Below are 27,805 nucleotides of genomic sequence, written 5' to 3' on the forward strand. Positions count from 1 at the left end.
TAGATAATATTGTGGAAAAACTGCACAAAAATATAGGCTATTTACAAAAGATTATAACTAGTCAGTTAAAATATATGTAAAATGTACTTAAAATATATGAAGAGTTTGGTTGCAAAATGAGATAACTCAAATTTTTTTTTTCGAAAATAATTTTTTTTTATATTGCACATTCCAATTAATATCAATCAAACTGCAGTTGGTTTAGCCATAGTAACAAACAAAAAATGCAGCTAACTAACACAATAAAACATGTTAACATAATAAAAAACATGATTTTTGAAAAAAAATAAAAACGGAGTTATCTCATTTTGGAACCACACTCTTCGTGTGTAATTTGTGAAATTATAACTTCTGAATATACGTAGTTAAATATATGCTGAAATGTTTAGCGACCTATGTTGTGCTTGCAGCAAAGCAATACATATTTTTTATAATTTCAAAAACGTTTTTATTTGCTTTTTTGTTTCTCTTTGTGAATGAAACAAATATACAAAAAATAGCACTGTATACTGGGCATTATATTATTATTTTATGTTGCTTCTGGTGTTGATCTAGATTTTATATTTATAATTATTTATGTTTTTTATCTATTGGTGTGATGTGTTTATGTTTCATTTATTAACAAGAGCTTGAAACTTTGACATGCATTTCTGTCCTCCAACCACCAGATGTCACGAGATGAAAGACATTTGAATCGAGCGCGTCTTAAAATAACATCTACTTTACAGCAGCTTGTTTAAATCCATAAAGATTTATTACCATAACAAAAACACTTTGCCAAGACTGTAAAAACATCGCTGTGTTATGAGCCTAGTATTAGCCTACCGGCATGACGTCACTGTTTACAAACAAAAGCACCGGAAGTGAGACAGGCAAAAACAAGATTACGGAAAGAGTGGAGCGAAAGAGAGAGAGAGAGAGAGAGTCTGACGTACGGCTGTATCAGCAAGACGAGTGGAGAACAAAACCAGCCCAAACTCTTTTATTTATCACACAGTGCGTGTCTTATGGAGTAAAGAAGAGCTTTTTTGGTCAAGACAAGCAAAATATCACAATGGTGAGTTATTGCTGTTGTGAGTAATGCATGCTAAACTGCTGTCTGTTAACTCTTATCTGGATTTAACTTGTGGTTATGACTATGACAATAGTTACTCAATTGCACGTTTCATTTGCAATTCAGTAGTTTTTTAGTTTAAGTGTAAGTGTAGTAATGTTTAACACAGCATAAAGAAACATTGTTGTTGCATTGTGTTTACAATACATTTGAAGTGTCCTTTTGTCTCAATAGTCATTCTGTTTATTTCAGAGTTGTGCGAATTGAGAGGATTTTTGTGAAATTCAAAAGTTGATCTCAGAAGACCTCCATCTGAAAACAACTACTACTGCCCACACATTGTTTTGCTTCTGGCTCTTTCTTTGTGTGCTACTAGTCCTTAACATATTTTCTCCATTTGGGAACAACTGGTCTCATATCTTATGGCTACTTGAGAAGTGCTTGCTTTGGATCTCACCTGCTGTTTGTATATGAGGTGTGTGTAAACGCTGACGTGTGTCCAAAGTAAGACACTCTGTGACTCAGCTGTTCCCAGAATTAGGGTCAAACAACACTATTAGACAAAGGTGTGCCTAAAACCGCCACTTTCTGCAGTTTTGAGTTCTGCATCCCAATGATGGATGAAGCCTAAAAGTTTATGACATCAGAAGAAACTGATAGCACATTTTTTATGAGATAGAAATAAAGACACAAAGAATCGATCCTGCAAAACTCTTGCGGCCAACTTTCAAGTGCTAAAACTCAGGAATATGAAATAAAAAATTTTGGGGGGGTCAATAGGCAAACACCCACTGCCAGGATTTTGTAATTTTATCAGTAAAAAGTCTGTTTTAAGCTCATTTGAATTAGGCACAAACTAGAGCAGGTCATGGCAGATTCATGTTCAGACACAGTCGATGGTGAGATTTCAGAGGGACAGAAGTTAAACAAAACCAGAAAAGAGGACCCTGCTAGAGCGCAGGACAAGGAAATAAGCTCAGAAGTTGTGGGTTCCATTGAGCAATCCTGTCCTGTGAACGTTTCACACATAATGAAAGATGACATCACACCACGCAAAGATCCTCCCACCACCACATCTTCTCTCAAGGATGATGCTAACGCAGCTCAGTCGCACTCTGTGATCAGTCAAAGCCAAGACAAAACGGAGGATTCTGAGATCATCAATAGCCAATCACACACCCCCAGCCAGTCAGAGGTGACGCCCACTTTCTCCATGGCCAGCCTGGAATTCTCAGAGGAGACTAATGGGATACCACCAGATGGACCTTCGATTTCAACCGAATCTGCTCAGGATGTCAAATTGTCACCTGACAAAGTTCCCTCTGAAGGAGCAAGTGCTGGGGTTTCTAGGGATGTGGCGTCAGAGCCGACCATGCCAGCGTATTATTTTGTCAAGTGGATTACGTGGAAGGAGAAGAAGACAGCCATCATCACACAGAGTGAGAATGGACCCTGCCCGCTGATAGCCATCATGAACATTCTGTTGCTGCGGTGGAAGGTGAGCTATCTGCGCAACTCAGAAGCTATGATTGTGTTTATAAATGAGATTTTCGTGTAAAATCTGGAACCTTTAGGAACATGCATGACTATTATGGCCTCTTGCTGTATGATAGGCCAGTAATGAAGCACTGACTGTTTTTATTGTGTGTTACAGTAAACATGATGTCACTTTACAGTAAAGCACTGATGACATACAGAAAAAAGAGATTTTTTTGTGTTTTGTTTGTTTTTCATCTTCGTCTTCAGGTGAAGTTGCCGGCTCAAACAGAAGTGGTCACCACAGAAGAGCTGATGTCTCACCTCGGTAGGATGAACGTGATGACTGACTGAGGAATTTACTTCAGTTTTTTAACTTACAATAATGGACAAAATCTGTTTTTCTGCATAAATCACGGCTCATCTTATCTCCTCAAAGGGATAGTTCGCCCAAAAAAGCATTTACTCACCCTGATATCAACCTGTGTGACTTTCCTCCGCAGAACACAAAAGAAGATATTTTGAAGAACGTTGGTGCCCAAACAACATTAGTCCCCATTGACTTCCATTATATGGACAAACCACCGAGACATTTCTCAAAATATCTTCTTTCGTTTTCATCACAGATTTTTTATTTTAGGGTGAGCTATCCCTTTGATGCAGTGTTATTATTCACTCTCAGTCATCTTTATGGTTGAAAACAGATGGCTGGAGTGACTTGAGGGGTGTGGTCAGGGTGTATCATGTCAAAGCAACAATCATGCTTTGAAACCAGTATTTTACTGCTGGCAAACACAGCTCATGTTAGTATAAGTAATAATTTACTTGATGCTTTTATCCAAAGTACCTTGGACACATTACACACTAATGTATTCCATTACTGCATGCCACGGACAATTCTCCAGAGTGAGCTTGGATTGCCTTTAGCTCAGATTGTTTAGATCTCCCCTTGCTGAGTTTGAAGTGATTTTCAAACGCTTAACTGTGATTCCGTGTTGTTTTAGGGGAGTGCGTGCTGTCCATCAAACCACGAGAGAAAGCTGTGGGGATGGAACTCAATTTTCAGCAGGTAAAAGAGAGGAAAACAAATGTAACGGGCTCCTCTCAGCACAGATGTTGAGTATCTAGACAATTGAATTATCATGTTAAGCAGAAGAGCTGTGCTGAAAACCTCCGAAGCTTCCAGCGCAAATATACAGACAGACATTGTGATTGAAGACCGGCAATTCGTGAACGAACGCTTGTGATTCATTCATTAACAATTGGAACAGTTACAGTGTGTGTTTGTGTCTGTGAGTTTGTGTTTGTGTTACACAAAGCGTCATTTGTTTAAAGCAGATCTGTGCTGTTTCTTTATATTGATGGTTGGAAAGATGATGATGAGGATTCAATTTGCAAGATGTTACCTCTGTCAAACTAGATTTCAGGAGTTTAGCCAAAATATTAACAAAAGCTTGAAAATTCATTATTTTATAATATTGTTTTATGATCCTAAAACTTAAGTCTGGACTCACTTAAAGACTATGTATTTTAAGGATGTCAAACGATTAATCGTGATTAATCGCATGCAGAATAAAAGTTTGTGTTTACATTATTTATGTCTGTGTACTGTGCATATTAATTTTGTATTTATAAACACACACATACGTGTATATATTTAAGAAAAATATAAAATGTAATAAACATTTATATATAATTTGGTAAATATAAATAAATACATGTAAATATTTCCTGAATATGTATACATGTATGTGTATGTCTTTATAAATACAAAATGAATATGCACAGTACACAGATATATATATATATAATGTAAACACAAACTTTTATTCTGGATACCATTAACCGTCTGACAGCCCTGGTATTTATATATTATCATCTTGTTTCTTTCTAGAACATGAGCGACGCGATGGCCGTGCTGCCCAAACTCTCGACAGGCCTCGACGTTAACGTGCGATTTATGGGCGTATCTGATTTCGAGTACACGCCCGAGTGCATCGTCTTTGATCTGCTCGACATCCCGCTTTACCACGGCTGGCTTGTGGACCCGCAGGTATGTCAAGAGCGTGTTGAAAGGCGTGTTGCTTTAAATGTAGACTATTTTGCATCCTGATGTCACAGAAGATAAAGATGCAAGTGTTTTGGTCTTTAGAGTCCTGAAACGGTGTCCGCTGTGGGAAAGCTCAGCTATAACCAGCTGGTTGAGAAGATCATTGAGTTCAAGCACTCGACGGATAGCAGTAAAGTCAGCGAAGGTATGTGTGATGTTGTTTCTAAAACAGGGTGGGACATCCTCCCGACAGCTGCCCTCGCATGACTTTTCATAGTGCTGGAACTGGAAATTCCTTGAAAGTTGATCAATGTATCATTATATGGAGACCACACCATTACAGATAATTCAGTAGCAAAACACAAGTCAAGAATTATTTGCCCTTGTGTTTTTGGTTCTTCTGTGGAACACAAAAGAAGATATTTTGAGAAATGTCTCCATACAATGGACGTCAATAGGGGTAATCTGGTTACCAGCATTCTTCAAAATATCTTCTTTTGTGTTGTGCGGAAAAAAAAGTCAAAACAGTTTTGGAATGACATGAGGGTAAATAAATGTTCATTTATTCCTTTCATACAATGAAGTTATTAACTCTCAAAATCTTTTTGTCCCAACAGGTTTGACAGCGGAGCAGTTTTTGGAGTCCACGGCAACGCAGCTGTCATATCACGGCCTGTGTGAGCTGAACACAGCAGCCAAGGATGAAGAGCTCTGTGTGTTCTTCAGGAACAACCACTTCAGCACAATGATAAAGCACAAGGTGTTTACTAAAATGTGCATGGGTGGAAACGATTTATTGTGTCTTTTGACTGCTGGTTAATTATGTTATAAATATGATGTTGAATGTGTGAAATTGCAGGGTCATCTGTATCTGCTGGTCACAGATCAGGGCTTCCTGCAGGAGGAGAACGTGGTGTGGGAGAGTCTTCATAATGTGGAGGGCGATGGAAATTTCTGCGATTCGGACTTCAGGTTGTGCCGTCCGTCCCAGAAACCCCAAGCAGCCAGCCAGCCCACCGCACAGCAACAGCAGATGCAGATCAACCAGGTGACTTGGTTGACTGGACGATTTAGGTTTTTAATTTGAAATATTTCTCATTTGACTGATTTGCAAGAGTCTACATGCCAGAAAGATGTGTAGATGTGTGTGGAAACATGGCTTTTGTTTCCAAAAATGGGCAAAGTAGCTAAAGCCAGCAAATGAAAACCTCCTGGAGAACTGTTTGTTTCTTAGTTTCAAAGTCATTGTAGTAAGGAAATGTTAAACGGATAGTTCACTCAAAACTAAAAATACTATCATTTATTCAACCTCATGTCATTCAAAACCTGTATATGACTTTCTGTTCTGTTGAACACAAAAGAAGATATTTTGAGAAATGTCTAAGAGGTTTTGCGTCCATACAATGGAAGTCAGTGGGGTTGTTTGGTTACCAACGTTCTTCAAAATATCTTCTTTTGTGTTCTGCAGACGAAAGAAAGTCATGCAGGTTTGTAATGACATAAGGGTGAGTAATGATGACACATTTTTCCCTGTAAGAGCAGAGAACAAGTACATGTCCAAACATTACCTGTGAACCTAGGCTTCTTGCCAAAATCCACTTCTGTTTGAGTTGGATCAGGTTAGTCTGACCCATCTCTGAAGAAAAACATGTTTGTTTTATTAGTATGTGTGCTCGCTAAAGAAATCCACACAGGGAACAAAAAACACATTAACAAGCGCCTTCCAAGGTCTTAAAGGAGTAGGTCACCTTCAAAATGAAAATTCTGTCATGATTTACACGCCCCCTTGTCATTTCAAACCTGTATGACTTTCTTTCTTCTGCAGAACACAAAAGAAGATATTTTGAAAAATGTTGGTAACAGAACAGCACAGCCCCCAATTCACTTCTATTGTAACCAATGCAAGTCAATGGGGGGCTGTTAACGACATTCTTCAAAATATCTTCTTTTGTGTTCTGCGGAAGAAAGAAAATCATACAGGTTTGAAATGACAAGAGGGTGAGTAAATGATGACAGAATTTCCATTTTGAAGATGAACTACTCCTTTAAACCACATTGAAACTCTGTGTTTCGTTATCTGATTTCGACACTATTCCCACCCAACATTCTTTCTCACTTATTATTCTGTTTACTCAGCTGAAAATGTTGAGATTGTGTTATGATGTGTTGTCAGGATTATCTGGTGGCGATGTCTCTACAGCAGGAGCAGGGTGAAGCCCCCGGACCCCTGAGCGACCTGGAGCTGGCCAGACAACTTCAGCAGGAAGAGTACCAACAACCCCAAACCCAACAACAGACATCAGCAGGACAGGTACTTTCTAAGAGTGTAAAGGTCTTGTTCATAAAACATTCAAACGGTTTGGAACAAATTCTGTTGTGTTTGATGTCTTATAAAAGCTTAACAGAATGATTACAGCTGAACTCTAAAGCTCATCTTATTATATCTGCAGACGAGAGGTCAACCTGCGGCCCAGCAGAGCGGACAGAGACGCAGAGAAAAGAAAGACAACTCGGATTGTTGTATTCTTTAAATAAGCATCTTAACATGACAATAAGCAGACTGTTTAAAATCAGATCAGTTTCAGTTGACATCTTTCTTCTGTACCAGTATTGCAACAAAGGACTTTAGTCCCAGCCGAGCTGACCTGTCGTCCTATTGCCAAGTCTGCCTTTACATCACAGTCATCCCCTTGATTTTGCCTTTCTGTTAGTCTCATAGTCAGAACTATCGCTTATCATTTTCTGCTGGACCAAATAACGGTAGCAGTTGATTTTAAGCTCTGAGCATTTTTTACAGTGCCAGGAAGGAACTCCTAATTATAGTAGACTGAAGTATGCATTTGAAGGATCGTAATGGTAAATAATCAGGTATTGTAATACCAGACTACTACTGTCTGAAGTTGATCTGTACATAGTCTTATCCAAAGTTATGTGCAGTACACCAAGTACGTAATACTATGTACTTTGATTCACTCGGCGTCTTGTCCTTTAAGCTGAGCCAATAAAAGCTACTTCTGTGTTAAAGCAAGCGTGTGGCCTTTGATTCTTAAAGCGATAGTTTACCCAAATATGTAAATCATGTCATTTCAAACCTGTATGACTTTCTTTCTTCTGCAGAACACAAAAGAAGATATTTTGAAGAACGTTGGTAACCAAACAATATTGGCCCTCATTGACTTCCACTGTATGGACACAAAACCACTGAGACGTTTCTCAAAATATCTTTTGTGTTCCACACAAGATTCCTTTACACGTTCTAAATGACATGAGGGTAAATAAATGATGACAGATTTACTTTGAGGTGAATTATCCCAATAAATAAAAATTCAGAAAACACGAGAGAAGTTTCCAAACGCCTGATATAAAGGAACACGTTATACGTAATTTTTTATTAGTGCTCATTTATGAAAATGTGCTCACAGTCAGAGATTGTTTTTTTCAAATGGAAGATGTCCAATTTTACAGTTTAAACATGGAAAACGCAGAAGAAACTTTATGAACGCAAGTACAAAAACAAACAACATATTAGGTGCTGCATTTATTCTATTCCCCGTGTGCTTTCCGTTAAGAAAATTAAAGTGCAAACAAACACCAGAGATTTCATCTTTTTTTAGAGAAATGGCATAACTTCAAATCCAGCCAGACATTTGTATGACATAACAACTTTTTAAAAGTGTACTCAAAACACAAACCATGCATGGACTGAGCAGTAATCCGAAAAAAGCATTAGACATATTAGATGTCTATGGTAAAAATGACAGGTCAACTCATGGCATATTACTGACACTCACAACATATGAACAGATATTTCCACTAGGTTGATATAAAACAAAACAGGATTTATGCTATATAACAGTTCCACACAAGTCTTGTTTGGCTGCTTTAGATTTTGTCACAACATAAGAATGACCAACACACAATCGTCCCTTTGACACAGTGCGTCGTTTTGGTTTTCCTTTTTTTGGGACAACAGTTTTAACCAAAGAGTAAACACAAAAACCACTCAAGAGCTTCAGAGCTAAAACCCGACCTTATAAATAATGCAAAGAACAATGGATATTTACAGAGCACAGTGGTTTGTATGAGGCACTATGTTGTACTGAACATTTTACATTTCTGTGGTGTCATGTGTACTTGCAAATAATAAAAATGTTGATGGACAATAAGGAGGTTATTAATATTACATCCATTAATGGTCATAAATTATAATTTGCTTGACTATTCTAAAAGCTATTCTCAGGGAAACATTAAACTGCTTTCAATGCTTGAACACTTATTAACTTCTTTTGTGGAGCATAACAAACTTCTGCTTTGAATCCGTCAGATGTGATGATTCATATTCATTATATTTCTCATTCATGATTTGAATGTTGTAATCTCATACAGTAAGCAGCAATTCAAACGACTTAGGTTATTCATGTAATTTGCTTTATCTGCGAAAGGTTTTAGTCTAAATATTGACAGAAACATTAACATTACTATGCAAATCTCAACTGCAGAAGTTTGTTTCGTAACATTGCAGGTGAACTGTGCACTGCCTCTAAGTGGAAAATAAATCTGAAATAAGAAAATTAAGGTCAACAAATGAAACTAAATAGAAATATAATGGATTTTTCTCAATTTACTGTAAAAACAACACGTGTCCAGAATTGTAGATTTTGTCTCTTCAATATACAGCACATCATTTCACAAGCCTAAATGTAATTGACAGCGATGCAGCAGACTGTCTGACAGCCGCTCTGCCGCTGATGCACAGAGACCGTAAGTATCTTACCATTCAACCCGTTTAGCTTTTTTAAAGCACCGTTACTCAATAGTAAAATGATCACCCATACTCATTTACCATCTCACATATTTTACTACAGCATTTCAATAAATATTAACATCTGACTTTAAATCTCTTCATACATAATCGGAGTGGCTTTATTTGTTAAGTGCCTTTAAAAACGTCTTTTAACCATCAACAACCTTGCACAAAAATGCACAAAAAACGTTGATATTATTATTTAGCAAATATAAGCTGTATATTACGTTTTTTTCCTCACATTTTTAAACTTCAGGGCCAAAGCAGTTCAAAGTAACATAGAAGTAGGCTTCTAGCTACGGTGTGCAAAACGAATACAACAATAGTTTAAAGCTATTTAAAAAAGGGGAGAATTCTCCATTAAAACACAACTCAAAACAGGTTGTTGAGGCTCAATCACTGTAAAATTTGTATAGATAAATATTTAGCACATATGCCAGCTTGAATTTAAAATCATCAAATTTCATAAATTCATCTAATGTTTTCTTATAACTTTGCACATGCTTTAAGGGTGCCAGTGCACAATTTACTAGTAACTAATAATAAGAATATTTCATAGTAGCAATATTGTGACGATGGCTGTACATTTGCAACAATTGGAAAATAAAACATTTCAAATTCGTTCTGGTATGCTTCACTTGCGCTGATATCCTTTCAGGCTTACGTATAAACTATTTACATCTGTTAAGTGCTCAATTTTGTTGCTTAAACTGGTCAGTGAACTGGTCAGATTTGACGCAGGTGCTTTTGAAAGGAATCCACAGTAGGGCTGTCAAACGATTTATCCCGATCAATCGCACCCAGAATAAAAGTTTGTTTACACAAAATATATATCTGTGTACGGTGCATATTCATTTTGTATTTATAAAAACATACACATATGTGTATACATATTTACATGTATTTATTTATATTTACCAATCATTTAAATTATATGTAAATGTTTGTTAATTTTTAAATGTTAGATATTTTTCAAGATACGCATGTATATGTTTTTATAAATACAAAATTAATATGCAAAGTACACAGACATATATTATGTAAACACAAACTTTTATTCTAGATGCGATTAATCATGATTAATCTGCCCTAAACCCCAGTTTTATTTGCATATTTTAAAGGGACTTAAAGAGGTCTTTGTTTTCTTGTGTCAAGTGTTTTCCTGACCTCCATGTTGTGTTACTTCAGAGGTTTGATATATCTGTTATATTTGACATAAATTATAGTTAACAACTGAATGTGTAAATATTACCCAATCATTGGGTGAGGGAGGGACTTATGGTGGTCGTAAGCTTTTAGAACCCTGAAGTTACAAACCCGTAATACCACTCCTTGTTATTTGAACATCTAGAAACGCACTCGAATGTCTCAATTCATGTTCACAAACACAAACATGCAAAGACGGTAAGAGCAATAAAAGACGGACTGCCTTCTTATGGCACAGGGGACGAACGGCATCAACAGACGGTAAGCAGCTCCTTGTTGACTCTGATGAATGACCTCTTTTAGACGTCACTCCTATTTGACTTACACATCAGAGCTGGACCAGATTCAACTGTTATACATGAGAATATCCGTGCTTTTCAACTACAATTTGACTAATATGTTAAACGTATGTGACTTCACCATCTTAGAAACAGTCAAATCATTTGTTCTAATAGTTTAGGCCACTTGAATATACAATTCATAATCTCTTAAAGGTCAAGTGTGTCATTTCTGCACCAGCGGGACTTTCTTTTGTCCAACCAATGAGTGATAGAGGGAGTGACACCTTTGTAATTTTGTTTGGTGGCACAGAAATTACACACTAATGTACTTCTTTTTGAAGCTAATATTATTAAAATATCGAGAGTGTAGTTGCGGTTTAAAGGCGTTTGGTTGAAGCACAACTGTCCACTGCAACAATGACAGATCGTACTCAACATTGTTTTAGACAGATCAATCGTGGTAAACCTCAGTTTGATCTCAAGCTAGATTGCAATTCACAGAAGCTCTGGAAAGGCAATCTTGATGTCTCAGATGAGAAGTATGTGGCTAGTGTGCTGCTGCTGCTATGGGGTGTCCGGTTTTAGGGTTTCTCCATACGAGGAGCCAAAGGAGCTGGAGATGCCCGTTGAGTTAAGCATAGAATTGTCCTCCACGGGAGTCAGAGTTATTTCCACTTCACCTCTGTCCCCTAATATTGTCGGTGGCGGAAGGTGCGACACGGCTTCTTGACTAGCAGGCCTTCCCTCTCTGGACAGCGGCGTTCGCTTGATGACCACGCCCCGGCTCAACTCGTAACTGGGCTGGTTGGGCCCCGGCAGTATCACGACAGATTGATGATTCTCTGGTTCAGGGGCAGGCTGACAGTGCACCACCACGCCCCTTCGCTCAGCATCCGTCACTTCCTGTACGGCAGGACGTTGACTGATCACCAGGCTTTGCTGGTCCTGGATCACAATTTCCAGTAACTGTGAAGGATGAGCGGGTGCACAGGAAGGCATGGCCTTTTGGATCACTCCTCCCGTGAGCAAAGCTGGATTAGGATTCGACGGTTGGGCTAGCTGTACATGTGGTGCTGCATCTTCCGGTCTTTGCTTCCTGGGTCGTCCTCTTTTACGTTTCGTGGGAACCGTGCCCGACCCAGGGGCTGATGCTGAGGGATCAGGGCCTCTTTTAGGAGCAGGCAGTCGAGCTCTCTGGACAGCCGGGGTTGGGGCAGCGGAGGTCGCGACTGTGACCATGAATGGGACTGTGGCGCCTGGCTGAGACGGTATGGTTGCAACAGTAATGGGCAAAGTGACCTGGACGTTGCCCGAGTCGGAGGGAGCGAGACACGTCGGCGAGGTCTTCTCAGGGACAGAGCCTCTGGGAAGGATTTGATGAAACTTTTTCATGCAGGCCTCCATACGTGCAGTTTCATCCTTGTTTGCTGGCTTATCACTGACCTGCTGTTTGCTAGCAAGAGGTTGTTCCACACCATCTTTCTCCTTTTGCTACCAAAAAACAAAACAGTACCAAGTTCAATTTTACTGTATGAAATAACTTTCTTTTTCAAATCAAATCAAAACGCTCTGATTTTATAATACCTTATTTTCCACGCTGCCGCTTTCTTCCTCTGCTCCTGTACGAGATGTTGCTGGTGTCTTTTTAATCACCTTATGAGGTTTAGAAGTTCCTCCTATAAAAAACAAAGACAGAAATTTAGCTTCACTCCTCAATCTCTCTAAAAACACTTCACATTTCATCTTAGAAGTACCTGCAAGAGCTGCTGAGGTGACAAGCTCGGCTTGGCTGCAGCGTGGGTTAACAATGTGCTCTTGTACGAGGAAGCGTGCGATCTCCACCACCGTGTCAAAAGAACGCTTGAGAATCTTCTGGGCCCAGTCACAGATGAGCTCACAAGCAGCTTCAGTGACCTCTTGCTTGTAGGTCTGCACCAGTTCTGTCAGCTCAGACTGAAGGTGGCACATCACGTCATATGATTCAAAAACACAAAGTTGACTCTAGACATTTAAATGGGGTAGGAAAAGGTTCAGATTTAAAAGCAAAATGAGAGGACAATCCTACCGGGTCATTCTTGAGGTCGAGGTTGGGCAGTAATGGCATGTTTAGCACGGTTTTTCTACGGATTCCACTATAGCAGTATGTGCGGGCAGAAACGTTAAAGGACAATACACACATAAAGGAAAATTCAATACAAAAATCAACCAACAGTATGTGCAGCGTAAAAATGATTTGGTGTGGAAAGTTACATTTAACCTGATGAATACTGATGAATCAAATTCATAGTTAATTATGACATCATGACAATTTCTTGTCTGCCCCAGAGGAATGGTATAAGACATAAATGTTTGTCTTCCTCTTCAGATCATATGGAAACATAGGCAGAAGGATATTTGGACTGTCCTCTTCCGCCCAGTCTCCGTGCTTTAATGTTAGGGAAAATGTCGCGGATGATTTTGCCAAAGTTTGCTGGACTCAGAGGCTGATGCTGTAGGTTGTCACAGTGCTTCCTGTTTTGACATAAAAACACAATATTACATTTTTAGAACATCCAAAAGCCTAAAGGGCTGGGTATACTTGACTTTCCGCGTCCGTCTTGCGCACAAACGCGTTCGCAGCTTCTTGAGCATACTCAATCGCGGATAGACACATGCGCAGTACTTCACCAAGTTGACTCGGCCGATTCAACTGCTGCGTCCCAATCCGCATACTATCCGTCCTAAATAGTATTCGAAAGTAGAATTAGTATGTCCCAGATTGTAGTATGTTGAAAATAGTATTCCAAATATTCCCGGATGGTCTATTACTTCCGGTAGATATTCGAAGTGCAGAACGATGGACACTCTGACGGCTGATATTACCCACAACTCACCTCGAGTGGGCGGAGTTTAGTGACGCTCCACTGCATTAATAAAATTAAATAACTGATGCGTCACTCAATTAATAAATATAACTATAGAGTTTACATTACATATGAAACAATGAATGAATAAATACTTAAAGATCGGGTAACACACGCAGTTTCTGCCAATCTCATATTAATCTTGAGTACCTATACAGTAGTATTGCATACGTCGTATCTTCGAAGAGTATTTAGTTTGATCAAATTTATAAAAGAGAGATACAGCTGTACGATTATTTCCGGAAAAACACGAGATGCTGGAGGCGGGCAGGGGAGACGGAAGTACAGCACGAGCACACTATACATCAGTGGTTCTCAAACTGGGGGCCCATGGCCCCCTGGGGGGCCCCAAGATGGATCCAGGGGAGCCACAGATTTTGTGGCATTTTATGAAATATAGAAATTTATCATAGATTTTATGCAATCAAACATCAGAAAAATGACACCACCAACCAAAAGAATTGAGGTTCCAGCATTGTGTAACTGAATGTTTTTGGTTTAATTAAAATTCTAAGTTTAAGATTATACGTCTTTATATGGGGGGCCGCAAAGCAATGCACTTAACACAAAGGGGGCCTTACAACGAAAAAGTTTGAGAACCACTGCTATACATCATCGCATTAATCCCTTCGTGTTTTGTACATCATGCACGTATACTCCGATTGCCAACAAGATTGCCAACACAGACATATGACTTAGTTTGACTTACTGCGTTTAGTTCATGTCCGGCATCTTTAAACACTGGGACCGCTCCATCTATCAGTTTCAAACGAACTACAAATCCAGCGTTATATCCACCGTTTATATAACATCCATCACCGAAATGACGTGAACAAACAAACAAACACACAACTTCTCCCACTATCGCAAGAGTAACGAGCTGCAGGTGCAGGCCCAGAGCGCAGCCAATCTTGATGCAGCGCAGCCAGCGCTTTCTTTCGCCTTGCCGTGGGTGTGCTTTTCCGGTAGAATTGCCCTGTTACGAAACAGGGATCCAGACTCATAAAACACTTTCCGAAAGAATGGAGTGCTGGGGGAGTGTATCAAGCACAGAAATACTACGTCATTCGTCCAACTTGTTTTTTTTTTTGAACAAATTGACCATGTTGAGCATGAGAAGCCAGCACGTTTAACAGTGTAAAGAAGTCAGAATGCATGAAACAGCTTGTTACCCGACCTTTAAATGGAAAAAAGAGCTGTATTTTGATGTGTGTGACAGTTAATGGCCACAATGTTGTCTAGGCAACAACGGCCACTTCCTTTTCCTGTTAATATGTCCCAGTGTGTGCATATTGTTTTGATTCACACTAAAATGTATATACTTTTCCATAACAAAAACAGTACATACTTTTAGTTCATAGTATAAGTAGGCGAATTGGGACGCAGCAAACATTTATTCGGGCATGTGCTGTTGTATGCATTCCGCCCGCGTGGCCTCAAAAAATGGGCAGTGTGCGGACGACCACTGATCCTCCTGATGATGAAAATTACGTCATGCGGGCGGCGCACGGACAGCCGGACTATACTTTGGGCTTAAGAAAACAGCATGCATAAGCAACTCAGCAAGGCTGATATTTTACCGGTATGTCTCGTAAACATCTTGTTTAGGCAGGCAGGTGTCAGGATGTTCTTCCAAGTGGCTACGAATCCAGTTGCAGGTGTGAAGCTGGTCGGCAGTGTTGACCGAGTTTGAATCACCACTTGCATACACAGAGTAGTTTGTAAATGTTACACATATATATCTTCTCACACGTTCTTGCTGTCATTATAATATCTCAAAATCTCAAAAACAGATGCATGTAGGCTGAGTGAAGTATGTGTGTGATTTAATAAACTGTACCTCTTCTCTCCTGCACTTGGACCTGAGGGTAGCTGTAGATAAAGGTAGAGCTTATCATTATCAGAGAAACGCTGCACATCTTCCTGAAAAGAGAATACAGAGACGAAATGATGAGAAACAGAAGGTAAAAGTAAACCCTAACTGTTATACTTAGAATAAATGTTAAACATTAAAATTTAAAGAGAGGATTATACCGGTGTGATCTGACACAGATGTGTGTTATAGGATTTAGACTTCTTATATAATACTTGTGTAGTAGACCACAGGTAACTGCGATCATTTCAACTACAGGTTAGGTCACAAATGTCACTTTTTCCCCTGAAAGACACTTACCAAAATTTTGTCCACTTTACCCTGCACATTTTTACTGTCAAAAAAATTAAAGAGAGCAAAAAAATGACATTAAAATGATGTGAGGGAAAAAACACAGTTATTACCTCTATTTTGGCAACAAATTTAACCATTAACAATGAATATACTGAAAACAAGACCATGCCAGACATGTTCTTTTCATCAAGACTACAAACAGGAAACATTCAAGACAATACAATTTCTCTGCATCATGGTGACAGCGTAAAATAAGCGGTTCTTACGAAATGTTGCTCTTGAGTTTCTGCAGCAGCATGCTGGGCTCGGTGTCCCCCTCCCCGGCCGAGGCATCGCTCTTCAATGGATCGTCTGCCATGTCTCAACCACGCTGGAGTGACAAACCTCATTCAGAACACCCCTGGACTTGAAGTTCTAGAAGATATGAGAAAGCTGTCAAGATATGTCTGCATTACGTTTACCTTCACTTCAAAACTTCAAATTCAACATTTTGGATCTGATTTCTTACATGAAGCTCAAAATACGATTTCAATATAATCATGGGACCAAGTATTATGTACACCAGGGCCTACTACGACTGGGTCAAGTACAAACTACAGCTGTAAAGGTTATGGTCTTTAAATCATCCTTCAGTGCCAGTTTTTATAATAGACATCTACTCCTGGTCTCAAAAGGCTCCATAACTGATATTAAAAAAGTAGGAGTTTGTATGACAGCAAATAAATTCCAAAACATTTAGGCCACATTTACATACACAAAGGATGGAGATGTGAATTGTAAACATATTTTCAGCAACAGTAAACACAAAACAACTACAACTCCACGCAAGCGCCTAATTCGGCCACGTCTAAACGCTCGAGATTTTTTCCCCGTTTTGAAAATACAGCCACTCATGAAACTGTTGTCAGGTCAATCGGATAGCGACCATGCCCAAATACTGCAGGGCTGTTTTTCCAGCCCCAGTGCAGACATTCCCTCCTATTCAGCACGCATGCGACTAATGGAGAACACAAGGGCCGGTGTATGCATGATACCAGACAAAACCTCGGGATTCAATATGATCACTTACAACCAGTTAGTTTAATGCATGATTATACTCAAGAGATACGGAAATTTGTATTTTGGTCGATTACAATCTTTTGCATCCCTCTATGGGCGTATTGCAAAGCTAACCAACCAGAAACTAGACCAACCTATTGGTTATTTATGACTAAAAGCTCATCTTTGCTCAAGTTAAGTAAATTCAACTACATGCTGCCATCATTGATAGCCAGCAATACGCCTTTAGCTCATAGCAGCTAAGCTTAACGTAAAATAAGCATGAGTTAGCAGCTAACATGAGCCATAGGCCACAAGACGTCGACTCAACGTAACGGACAAGAAATGAAGGGCAAGTTTAACGTAATTAAAAAATGAATCGCTATTATTTGTAAATATCACTCTTGTTTTAGTATATGAGCTATGTGTGAGCTAGCTAACGTTAATATCGTTAGCAATGTCTGCTATGGAACTAGCTAGCCACATTTGTTCGCCTCGAAAACCTTAAATTATTCCATTAACATGTCTAATTCCTCTCATAAACGACATCCGTAATCATTCTACAAAGTTTACCTAGTGCACCACCACATGTACATACAAAACAATTGTAGCGTTTATTTTATAAACGAAAAAGAAAGTACCTGAGACAAATATAGAGCAAAAATCCCCTTTCGACTTATTTTGTGATTGGACGACTGTGTTATGTCTGCCTGACTACAAAGCAAAGCTCGACGCTTATTGGCTGCTCCGAGTCATCTTGCTTAGATACGGAATAAAAGTGCGATTTAATTGGTTGAGGGTTTTATTCGAATAAAAAAGAGAATCCTTTTAATATTCTGTCAGGCAGCTATAAATTCTGTGTACATGTTATTGTAGTAAAAACACATTATCATTGGCCTCACGATAATGTACGTCTCCTAAAATGCTGGAGATACACGTTATAGGTCAATATTTTGACCTTACCATTCCATAATGACTTATTTATATACATGTCATTTTCCTGTGTGTCATACAAGTGGGGGCATGAGTGTTATGTCTAGATTAACCTTGTATTAATAATAGCATATTATTAATATAAGTATATATGCAGTATATATAATTCCTAAAGTGTTTTTTAGTTATTTTTCTCTAGGTTTATAAATACAACCCTTTATTATAAATATATAGTATAAATTATATCCTCTACTCAATCCTAGAGTCTTTCTCGTAGATACAAATGTATTAAAATCGTAATGGTATATTCATTATTCAATATAACTCTCAAACGTTTTCAATAACATATTATTGTCTTTAACACGCAACCTTTGTAGTTGACAAATAGATGTCTCGCTTTTTATAAGGTGATAAACCCCGAATAAATAATAATTATTAATAGTAATAATTATTATAAATTATACACGAATTAGAAAAATGTTGTTTAAAATTGTGACTAATTGTAGACTGCCAATGGAGACTTTTATTTTGACACCTACGTAGTTTATTCAACAGGAAAAGGAAGCAGCGGACGTTGTGCACAAGTTTGACCCTTGTGGATGTACAATTAAATTTTTGTATTACAGCGTCTTTAATTTAGGTACGTATAAAGTCACTTTGTTAAACAGGGTATGTATAAAATGTAGCTCTTAAATTTATAATTACAAAGCACAAGAAAAAGCACGTTCTCAACTGAAATAGCGGTATGTCTGTGCCTAAACTGACACTTTCATACAGTTAGAGCCAAACCTAAAATAGATCGAAGCCCCGTGTTGATTTAAGAGATTAATAAAACATGATTTGGGGTTTAATAAAACGCATACATTCTTTAAATATATTGTAAATGCAGAGTGAAACGTTGGTCAATATGTCAGATGTAGAAAATACATTTTCCTATTCACTCTCTTGCCTGAACATTAAGTCATCATAAAAAAGTGCAGGTCAGTTTAAAGCAAAACATAGACACTATTAACTGTAAGGAGATAATTTTTTTTTAAATTCTCCCTTGTCTCAATAACAAAAGTGTAAACTAATAACAGATTTATATTTGGCTATAGACAAGACTAGAATCCCCACCTTATGTGAGTGTATCTGGTTTTAAGGTGCATAATTGTTTTTAGTAAGTGTATACTTTTTTAGTTGGTACTTTCATCAGAAGTGATATAAAAATGCATTAAGTATTACTGGAGTTTTGAACATTTTCTCTTATTACAATGAAAAAATACTGTAGTATACTTACTGTAGTAATAACTAATGAATTTATAAACTGTAGTAAATACTGTGCAGTATGCTTTAATATTTACAAAAAAAACAAACATTTTAATAAGTTACAAGGAAGGTTTTTAGTTGTGCAACATTACAAAATGTATTGTAATAACTTTTAATTATGAATAATTTCTTTGTGTTTAGTGCTGTTTAACACAGAACCATGCGACTCACAGCATTGCTTTCAATGGCTGCAAAAGCTGCTTTTCCACACGATTATCGTTATGGAACGAGCAGACCATGGATGGTAGCAGCGCGCCGTGTCAATCCACCCGGCAAGAAAAGAAGAAAGGTGTTTGTTGAACCAATCGCGAACGAGGACTGGCATGTTCTGAGAGGCGATACAGTAAGCCACACCAACTCATTTTATGACCCTACATAGGGTTTCCACTTTACTTTTTCTACTTTCACGTTTCTCATAGGTTTAGGATTTTTGAATCTACCTATTCCTTGCATCCTTTATACTATTAAATAATTGTATTATTAATACAGTTATATTTAATTCATCCAGGTGGAGATTCTGTCTGGTAAGGACAAAGGAAAGCAGGGGAAAGTCTCTCAGGTGTTCAGACATAGGAACTGGGTCATACTTGAAGGGTTGAATACGGTAGGAAAAAGAGCTTGTGCTCTATTCATGAATAACATAACTTGATATTTTGTAAATAAACCTAACTGTTTGAATCATGGTGTTCTCCAGCATTACAGGTATATTGGCAGGTCTGGAGATTACAGGGGCACATACATCGCCAGTGAAGCACCTTTATTGCTTAAGGATATTTCACTTATCGACCCTACTGACAGGTGAGCCTCAAAACTGTACATGAGCATCAAACATAAATTACAGAACTCCAGGGCCATACAGTAGAATACGTGTGTTTCGCTTTTACAGCTTGTATGTGTTTGTGAATAATGTTTTTCTAGAAAGCCTACTGGTATTGAATGGAGATTCACAGAAGAGGGTGAGAGGGTGCGTGTATCTCTCAGGACAGGACGCATTATTCCCAAACCAGTGTACCAGAGAAAAGATGGCATCATTCCCCAGCAGTGGAAGGGTGAGATTTCAGAGGAGCTGATGTTTTTGTAATGTTAGATATTCAGATGTAAACTGGAAAAATGTAGTTTTATGAATGCTCCAATCCGTGACTATTTGTTTGTCACAGATGGACCTAAAGACACATCACCTGATGACGCTCTTCAGAAAACATACACACCCTCTTTGAAAACCCTTGAGGAAGAAGTTATGGAAAAAATGAACATACAGGAAGATAGGAGGCCCCGTAAGAGCTACTGGTACTGAGATGGCACAGAGACTGTGTTTGACTGCATGTTTAAGCTTGACAACAGAAGCACCTGTTCTTCAAATTCTAAAAGTATTTATATTGGAAAAATAATGTGTGTTCTTCAAACTTTGTCAATAAAACAACCAAATGCTGTACACAGTTTCCTTGCCTTGATGCCATTATCAGATGTGAGATGTTGGCTGATATTGTATTGTTTACTCACTGTCTTGCCTGAACAGCATGTCATCGAATAAAAAGTGGAGGTCAGCACAAAGAAAAACGGGCTCTAATAGCCTTAAGGATTTTTCACTTTCTCTCCCTTGTTTCAAGAAAATCTAATATTTAAATTGTGTAAATTATCATTTTTTTTATTTGGCTATAGACAAGACTGGAATCTGCACCTTATGTGAGTATACCTGGTTTTGAGGTGCATAGTAATATTTTAGTAAATTGATACTTTGTATAATTCAAAAACTGTTTAGGACCGTATTTTGACTGGACCTGTCCACGTGGTGTCAGCACTGCGTAAATCCTGTAGATTGCACCGGAAGTTGAGGATATTTGATAGTGGAAGAAAAAATGTTTACGGCGTAAATGGGTCTCTGTTTAAAGGAATAGAACAACGATATCGCACAGTTAACTATCTGCGTTTGTTTTTATCCAAAATGGCACGTTTAAACTAATGCGTTCATGTGTTAATTTCTTGTGGAGAAAATATTGACGCCGAGTTTCCAGTGCAAGCACAGCTCCAGCTACAAGCAAACAGCGCTATTTTGAATCGACATTTATGTTTCGATCAGACATTTATCAGCAATATCGGTAGAATTATAAACGCACTGCTTGTGCACAAATCGTCCATAAAAAACTGCAGCTACCGGAGGACATGAGATCGAGTTAAACCGCTTTGGTGAAAAGTGATGCAAACAGCGATCGTTGCGTCTCATTCAGCCTTTTATGAACACGTCTGATCTAATATAAGCAGTAGAGATGTCTTTGGTAGCGTACGACAGCAGCGACGACAGCGATCGCGATAACGCGCCGAGTTCACCCGCTCGACCCACGGCGAAGTCCGGCGGACTGTTTGCGTCTCTGCCCGCGCCGAAAAAAGCAGAGGTCGGATCGAACAGATATCAGACATCGGCCCCTCAACCTCAGAGGATGGGTATGGATCTACCCAAAGCCAAGAAGCGCACAGAGCCCGTTAAAATCACCGTTCCTGAAATAAAACATGCAGACGTGAGTTCTGTTGGTTCACGAGTTCTGTTGGTTCGAATGAGTCAGCTTGAGTCATTTTACTAATTGACGTTATTTATTTTTTTAGTCCGACTCCGATGATGACCAGCCTGTGCGAAAGAAATCATCGTCCCAGGTATGGGTTTATAAAGTTTTTTCATCACAATGAACCATCAGCTGTTTACCATTAAAACCATTGCCTTTGTTAAACAAGTATATTTTCTTATTCTGTATTTCTTCTAGGGCGGTGGACTGTCCTCTTTGCTGCCCCAGCCTCAAAATCTAGTGGTGAAGGAAAAACAACGGCCCCTGGTGCCCCACACCCTGACTAAACGCCCTGTATCAAACCAGCCAAAAGGAAGCGCTGGTAAATCCCAAGGCGTCTCTGGAACCAGCCCATCTCCATCAGCCATCAAAGCTGCCGCGAAGTCCGCCGCCTTGCAGTTGGCTCGCCAGAAGATGGCAGCTGATGAAGATGGCAGTGATGATGATCTCGCTCCAGAAAACTACTTTTCCCTTTCAGAAAGCTCCTCGCAGCCTGTGATGTCACAAAAACCAGATTCCCAAGATTATGTTCCCACTCTTCACCCTTCACCCGGTGTGGAGGACTCTCCGTTGGACTTTGATTCTAATGCAGAAAGTTACAGTAGGACAGCTGGAGCCATCCAAGACTATCAGAGGGAAGGTGACCAAAATCAGTACCAACAGTATCCAGAACTGCCAGAAGTTTCTTCACAGGTACTTAGTTTAGTGTAACGATCTTTAAAGGAGCGCTGTGACATGGCAGCGCTTTGTAATGTCTTTAGCTGATGTTTAATGTGTATGTATGTTTTACAGGATTACTACGGGCAGAGTTACTACGAAGACCCAAACCCTGAAGCACAAGAGCAAGATGAATCTGGATCTTCTTCAATGTTTGAGGATGAAGCAGTAAGTTCTTTGTTACAGCTTATATGAAAGCTGTATGCCCACTGTTTGATTTTGGCCACAGTTTGTGAAAGAGTCTGTAGAAGATTTTACATCATTGAACATAATCTGTCTTTGATTGCTTAATGTAACATATAGAGGATTAATAATATATCGTGACACGATATATCATGATACAAAAAATGTGTGTGTGTTGTAGAGCATGTGACTTGTCACAATATATAATGTTGTTTTTAACATGTTTTTTTACGACTTTTTTTTAGAAGGGTTTAGCTTGCTTAATTCTTTTCATAATTGTACATTTTATGTTAACATTTAGTTTTAATTTGTATTCAGTTTTTATTATTCAGTGACAGACCTGTTCTGTTTTTATTCATTTACATCCATAAGGTTCATTTAAACCTTGAACGTTTTTCAATCTACAACAAGTGTTCGCAACAAAAATGTTATCGCATATTGTTATGTTTTGGAAATGAATCTGTTATGGCTGGAATACACTACAAGACTTTTAAACTAGACATCAGACACTTGCAGAAAGTTTCAGATAGAAACACGCTGACTGATGAAGTCTGCAAACTAGCACAGTCTTTCTGCAACAAGTCCAGACTGAAAATCTGAGCAAAAGCCTTGTAGTGTATTTTAGCCTTTACTTGAGTTTAGATTTATTTATTTATTTTTAAAATACTGTGATAATCAAATTGTGAGCTGAACTTTTTAGCCTCTGATGAATTTTCGGCAGTGACCACCCAGCACAACCTAACAACCATCTAAGCACCCTAGCAACCACCTAGGACACATCATCAATGAGTGTTTTAAGGGAGATGCACAGAGAGATTTTTGAATAGTGTTTCCAATATTTGCAATTTTTTTCCAGTTTCGGCGGCTGCTGGGCAAACAGAATCGGGGAAAAGAAGAAATCAAATTCTTGGAGATCAAAGGAGATGATCAGCTGAGCGGCAACAAGCAGTGGATGACAAAGAATGTGACTGCAGATCTGGAGCCACGCAAGTCCTTTAGCAAGGTAAGCAAAACAAGTGAAGACACGAATTCTGCAGCACAACAAGATCAATCAGAGATTTAGATTGAACACACCAAGTTGCTTTAAATAAAAGCGTCTGCTAAATGCTTAAATAAATAATATTTTCTCTAAGTTAGTAAGAACTGTTTTAGATTTCAGTTGAAAATGTATTTGTCTTATTTTCAGAAAAAAGGAGACCAGCCAACAGGACAACAGAGGCGCAAGCACCAAATCACTTATCTGATTCATCAAGCCAAGGAACGTGAGATGGAGCTTAAGAATAGCTGGGCTGAAAACAAGCTCACCCGCCGACAGACGCAAGCCAAGTATGGATTCTAGCCGACGTCACAGAATATCAAGACATGGCGCACTACACTAGAGCAGATTTGTCAGAAGACTATGGGCGATAAAGAAAAGTTGTATTTTATAGCTTTTAGAAATGTCATGCCAGCTAATATTGTTTCAGAGAGGAGATGAAGATAATCAATTCTTTACCGGCTGCAATTACAGCATTAACATGGCAGCAAATACCTGCTGTTTATAGTGAAGAATGTTGTTCCATTTTTATGTTCTCCATTTGGTTGTGTTACAAAGGTTTAGATCTGCCACACATAGTCACCTGTATTATAATAAAATTTAGGTTAACATGATTTAAATGTTTATTATATGATTGAGAAACCATGTTTAATTATGACTTGTTTGGTCTAAGATCTCATCTTCCATACTGTCCATTGTGCAACCAGAAAACAGACATTAAAAAGAAATGTAAAAAGTGAATTGAAACAAATGTTTGAGTGAATCTTCCCCTTCTTGTGTGTTTTAAGTACTTGTTTCTGTTTGAACCTAGATTCTTAAAGAACGCAATGTAAAACCTAAATTAAGTTAACGGTTTTATTGCATTATAAAAGAATTAACAAAAATGTTTCATTTTGTGTGTAAAATAATCCCTGTATCACTGCCAGGAATAAGAATGCATAAATCTGAGCAAAATAAACTATACAACACAACGTGAAATTAATAGGATTTTTAATGTCTCACGGGAGATTAATAAAACAAGTGGAAACTTTGTTAACTTGCTATGGCAAGTTGTCAAATGTGTGAAAAATAGCTTTCAAAAATGTAGAAGAAATTGATTAAAGCCTCATAAATGGAAAAACGTACAATTTGAGAGAAAACCGATTTAGCATTGGGATTGACTGCGAGTGCTTTATTTTTCTGTGAAAGAAAAACCTCAAGGCTGAATTTTATTATGAATTTAGAAATGCATCATGTGCCTCCTTGAATCATCATAATAAAATGATTATTAAAAACCAGCTGCTCTTTATTATTCACATTCAGAGTCCAGTTTCACAAAAAGTTAATAAAACATGTATTGGGAATTTACAAGCTGATCTGATTTTCGTAATGGCCATAAATATTAGTAGGCATAACAATGGCAACAATCGCAATACGCATGAAAAATTAAAAAATGGTGTTCACTTTAAGTATGCGATTTAGAATGAGAAATTACACTATGTTTTTGGATAAAAATGTTTGATGCATATTAGAATGTGTTTATTTGGGTTTTAATCTCACATAAATGTAAGAAATGAGAATTACAATCGAAAGAACAGTGTGATGCAGACAATTGCCCTTTTCAAGTGAATTTCCTTAGTTCCACATCAGTGCGTTGTATTGAAGCATGTATGTGGATTTACAGTAATATCATACACGGCAATGAACATTCAGCCTTGACTTAAGCCGTGTTCTGAAGGTAAAAAACAATGCAGGGAATAGGAAGAAATAAAAGAGTTATTTGTACAAATTCCTCACGTAAATCCTCCAAGTTGTTGTCTACGACACATTTTTATTAACTAAACACTATTCTGAATCAGACTGTTCTTTTTGTTTCTTCATAAGTCTCAGTTGTCTCGGCTCCACAAATGGCACCACAGACATGGGCACCCTGACTGTGTCCACTCCATTCACCTGAGACATAGAACACAAGTCAGCTTATGAGTTTAAATGATTATAAGTTCAAATGATTATAAATGACCTGCAGTCGGTACCACTTTACAGCTTCCTAAAATCAACTAGGTTCCTAGGCTCCTCCATCCGGTAATACCAAGTACATCATAGCTGTTTGCAGCTTAGTATATTTATTCTGAATGTGTGGTCAGACAGAGGTCTACTGTCATAGTACAGCTTCACTCACTATTTGTTTTTTAATATACATGATAACCTCAAATACCATAAATTTACTTGTCTATAAAATATAACAACATAATGCATCTATGCTTACTGTGACATCACACCAGTACTCTCCCAGGTCTGTCATTGGCTCTTCAGGAAGCGATAGGGCGTGTGTAGGTACAACCACACCAAGCTGTGGGTAAATTCAACAAAACAGCACAATGTAACAAATGTATATTTTCTTGTATTTATATATTTATAGTATTTATACTTTTATATTTTCTTGAATCTTACCTTTCTAAGAAACTGTCGGCAAACAATCTCTTTGGTGAGCGAGTACTGAATGGAAGTGTGCATGCCGACTTCAAGCTTTGTTTGCTTCAGGAACTCAACAGTCTAAAAAAACAGACACACAATGAAGACTAATATATAGAAAGTTTTTTCAGCTTAAATACATATACAGTATATCTGCTAAAAGTTATAGGTATACTCCAATTTTTATGTTATGTGGTCTTAATCATTTAAAAACAAACAAGATTACTCACTAGCTGTCCGGTGCGTGTCTGGATTCTGTCTTCTGGCCGTCCTTCTCTCAGTAGCTAAAGAAAAAAATAACCGTTTTACATTTGAATGTGTCAATAAAAGCTCTAATTAATGAGTTGAAATAGATTACTGACCCTTCTTTCCTCTGTAAACGTATCTTTGTTTTCCTGTGAGGGGTAGACAGCCAGGCCCTGGGGTAGTAAGGTGTTGCGGCCTACTGACTTTTTCACAAAAACTGTGTCTCCTCGTCCACCAAGCTCTGTAAAATCAACATCAACAACTTTCAAATCTTTTTGACCAAGAGTTGGTTACCATGGTAAACTTTTCTAACGCAAGGGCAAATACTTGGAACTGTCTGTGTAAGAATGAGTTCCATTTTGTCTTGGCCCTTATGTTTTGTGTCCTCGACCAAGCGGTACACTTTGTGTCTTCGTGCATAAAGTCTGGGTGGCCTTCCCTCCTTTGACAAAGGGACCGTCCACCAGCGCTCCACAACAACTGTGTTCTAAAAAAAGATAAAATCAGTAATGCACTTAGTTAAACCTCATTTTTATTTGTGATCTGTTCATATTTTACTTTTGCTGCATATAATTGCTGCATTACAGTGCAGCAAAAGTTGATCATATATTACTTACACATTACACATGCATGCACACACTATTCATTTCTGTGTAAGTTAGTATTTAGACGTCTGGAACAATATTGGAATATGAAATACTTAACCTGCACTTTATATGATGCAAATATAACGCTAACTCAACTAGATCCCATATCAAATTGCTTTGGCAGATCAGAATAAGAACCAGAATAATGACTGAATTCTAGACATTTTTTAATTGGCTTTATCAAAGATGTTTCGTTCTTTTTTGCCTACCTTGCATGCTGTTTGTGACAAGTTCTGTATGCGATTCAAGGAACACTGTAGATGTGAAAAATTCCAGCAGCCTTGAAGGACAAACCGTGATGCAGTGATTCCCCACATAATTTACACTCGACTTTAAGATTGAAGAATAATGGAGATATTTAGTTGCAAATAAGGATCATAACTACAGCGCGTAGCATGACATAAATACGTTGTAACAAATGACAGACATCTATTTAATCTCATAAACTGTCATTGCTTTCACTGAGCCACATGAACTGCGATGTGATGATATAGGACCCCTAGAAACCCAGTTAGGCAGCCATTTTTGTGCCTAAACAAAAAATACCACTTACGTGTATTTAGCGAGCGGCGTTTATTTAATTTAAATATTATTATCAGTTATACAGTAAGTTATTTGGGTTACAATATTATATTATAATGTATTATTGTTTCATTAAGAAAACTCCTAAAAACGTCAAGACCATTCGTTTAGTCAAATAAACAGTGCATTACTATGTTTTTAAATAATATGTCATAAAAATCTTTTCCC

General features: G+C 38.1%; 5 protein-coding genes across 9 annotated transcripts; 3 read left to right on the forward strand and 2 right to left on the reverse strand.

Annotated features, from left to right (window-relative positions):
• Positions 1-858: 858 nt before the first annotated feature.
• On the forward strand, positions 859-7,604 carry mindy1 (MINDY lysine 48 deubiquitinase 1). The gene is made up of 10 exons (XM_057354401.1): positions 859-1,057; positions 1,307-2,552; positions 2,801-2,858; positions 3,535-3,599; positions 4,425-4,583; positions 4,683-4,785; positions 5,198-5,340; positions 5,440-5,628; positions 6,754-6,891; positions 7,031-7,604. Exons 2-10 carry the CDS (start codon positions 1,923-1,925, stop codon positions 7,109-7,111), a joined length of 1,566 nt encoding a protein of 521 aa, XP_057210384.1. The 5' UTR covers positions 859-1,057; positions 1,307-1,922; the 3' UTR covers positions 7,112-7,604.
• Positions 7,605-7,718: 114 nt separating this feature from the next.
• rfx5 (regulatory factor X, 5) lies at positions 7,719-18,132 on the reverse strand. 2 transcript variants are annotated; one of them, XM_057354399.1, is made up of 10 exons: positions 17,621-18,132; positions 16,208-16,355; positions 15,948-15,981; positions 15,615-15,697; positions 15,355-15,474; positions 13,263-13,382; positions 12,937-13,012; positions 12,626-12,824; positions 12,456-12,547; positions 7,719-12,362 (listed from the first exon to the last, which is right to left on the reverse strand). In XM_057354399.1, exons 2-10 carry the CDS (start codon positions 16,297-16,299, stop codon positions 11,436-11,438), a joined length of 1,743 nt encoding a protein of 580 aa, XP_057210382.1. In that variant the 5' UTR covers positions 16,300-16,355; positions 17,621-18,132; the 3' UTR covers positions 7,719-11,435. The 2 variants fall into 2 exon arrangements, with proteins under 2 accessions (XP_057210382.1, XP_057210383.1); XM_057354400.1 differs by lacking the exon at positions 17,621-18,132 and adding an exon at positions 17,553-17,583.
• On the forward strand, positions 16,917-20,736 carry mrpl24 (mitochondrial ribosomal protein L24). Of its 4 annotated transcripts, none has more exons than XM_057354405.1 (6): positions 16,917-17,015; positions 19,362-19,563; positions 19,729-19,824; positions 19,915-20,018; positions 20,139-20,269; positions 20,378-20,735. In XM_057354405.1, exons 2-6 carry the CDS (start codon positions 19,381-19,383, stop codon positions 20,512-20,514), a joined length of 651 nt encoding a protein of 216 aa, XP_057210388.1. In that variant the 5' UTR covers positions 16,917-17,015; positions 19,362-19,380; the 3' UTR covers positions 20,515-20,735. The 4 variants fall into 4 exon arrangements, with proteins under 4 accessions (XP_057210388.1, XP_057210386.1, XP_057210385.1 ...); XM_057354403.1 differs by lacking the exon at positions 16,917-17,015 and adding an exon at positions 17,033-17,331; XM_057354402.1 differs by lacking the exon at positions 16,917-17,015 and adding an exon at positions 18,456-18,552 and having other exon boundaries at positions 20,378-20,725.
• Positions 20,737-21,044: 308 nt separating this feature from the next.
• prcc (proline rich mitotic checkpoint control factor) lies at positions 21,045-24,026 on the forward strand. Its single transcript, XM_057355450.1, has 6 exons — positions 21,045-21,733; positions 21,819-21,866; positions 21,974-22,468; positions 22,568-22,660; positions 23,532-23,678; positions 23,862-24,026. The coding sequence occupies exons 1-6, from the start codon at positions 21,485-21,487 to the stop codon at positions 24,012-24,014; spliced, it is 1,185 nt and encodes a 394-aa protein (XP_057211433.1). The 5' UTR covers positions 21,045-21,484; the 3' UTR covers positions 24,015-24,026.
• A 1,502-nt stretch (positions 24,027-25,528) lies between these two features.
• mrpl9 (mitochondrial ribosomal protein L9) lies at positions 25,529-27,576 on the reverse strand. The gene is made up of 7 exons (XM_057355451.1): positions 27,265-27,576; positions 26,736-26,895; positions 26,525-26,649; positions 26,393-26,446; positions 26,142-26,243; positions 25,957-26,040; positions 25,529-25,643 (listed from the first exon to the last, which is right to left on the reverse strand). Exons 1-7 carry the CDS (start codon positions 27,370-27,372, stop codon positions 25,536-25,538), a joined length of 741 nt encoding a protein of 246 aa, XP_057211434.1. The 5' UTR covers positions 27,373-27,576; the 3' UTR covers positions 25,529-25,535.
• Positions 27,577-27,805: the final 229 nt, after the last annotated feature.

This window comes from Triplophysa rosa, linkage group LG16 (genome assembly GCF_024868665.1).
Source record: "Triplophysa rosa linkage group LG16, Trosa_1v2, whole genome shotgun sequence".
Lineage (NCBI taxonomy): Eukaryota > Metazoa > Chordata > Actinopteri > Cypriniformes > Nemacheilidae > Triplophysa > Triplophysa rosa.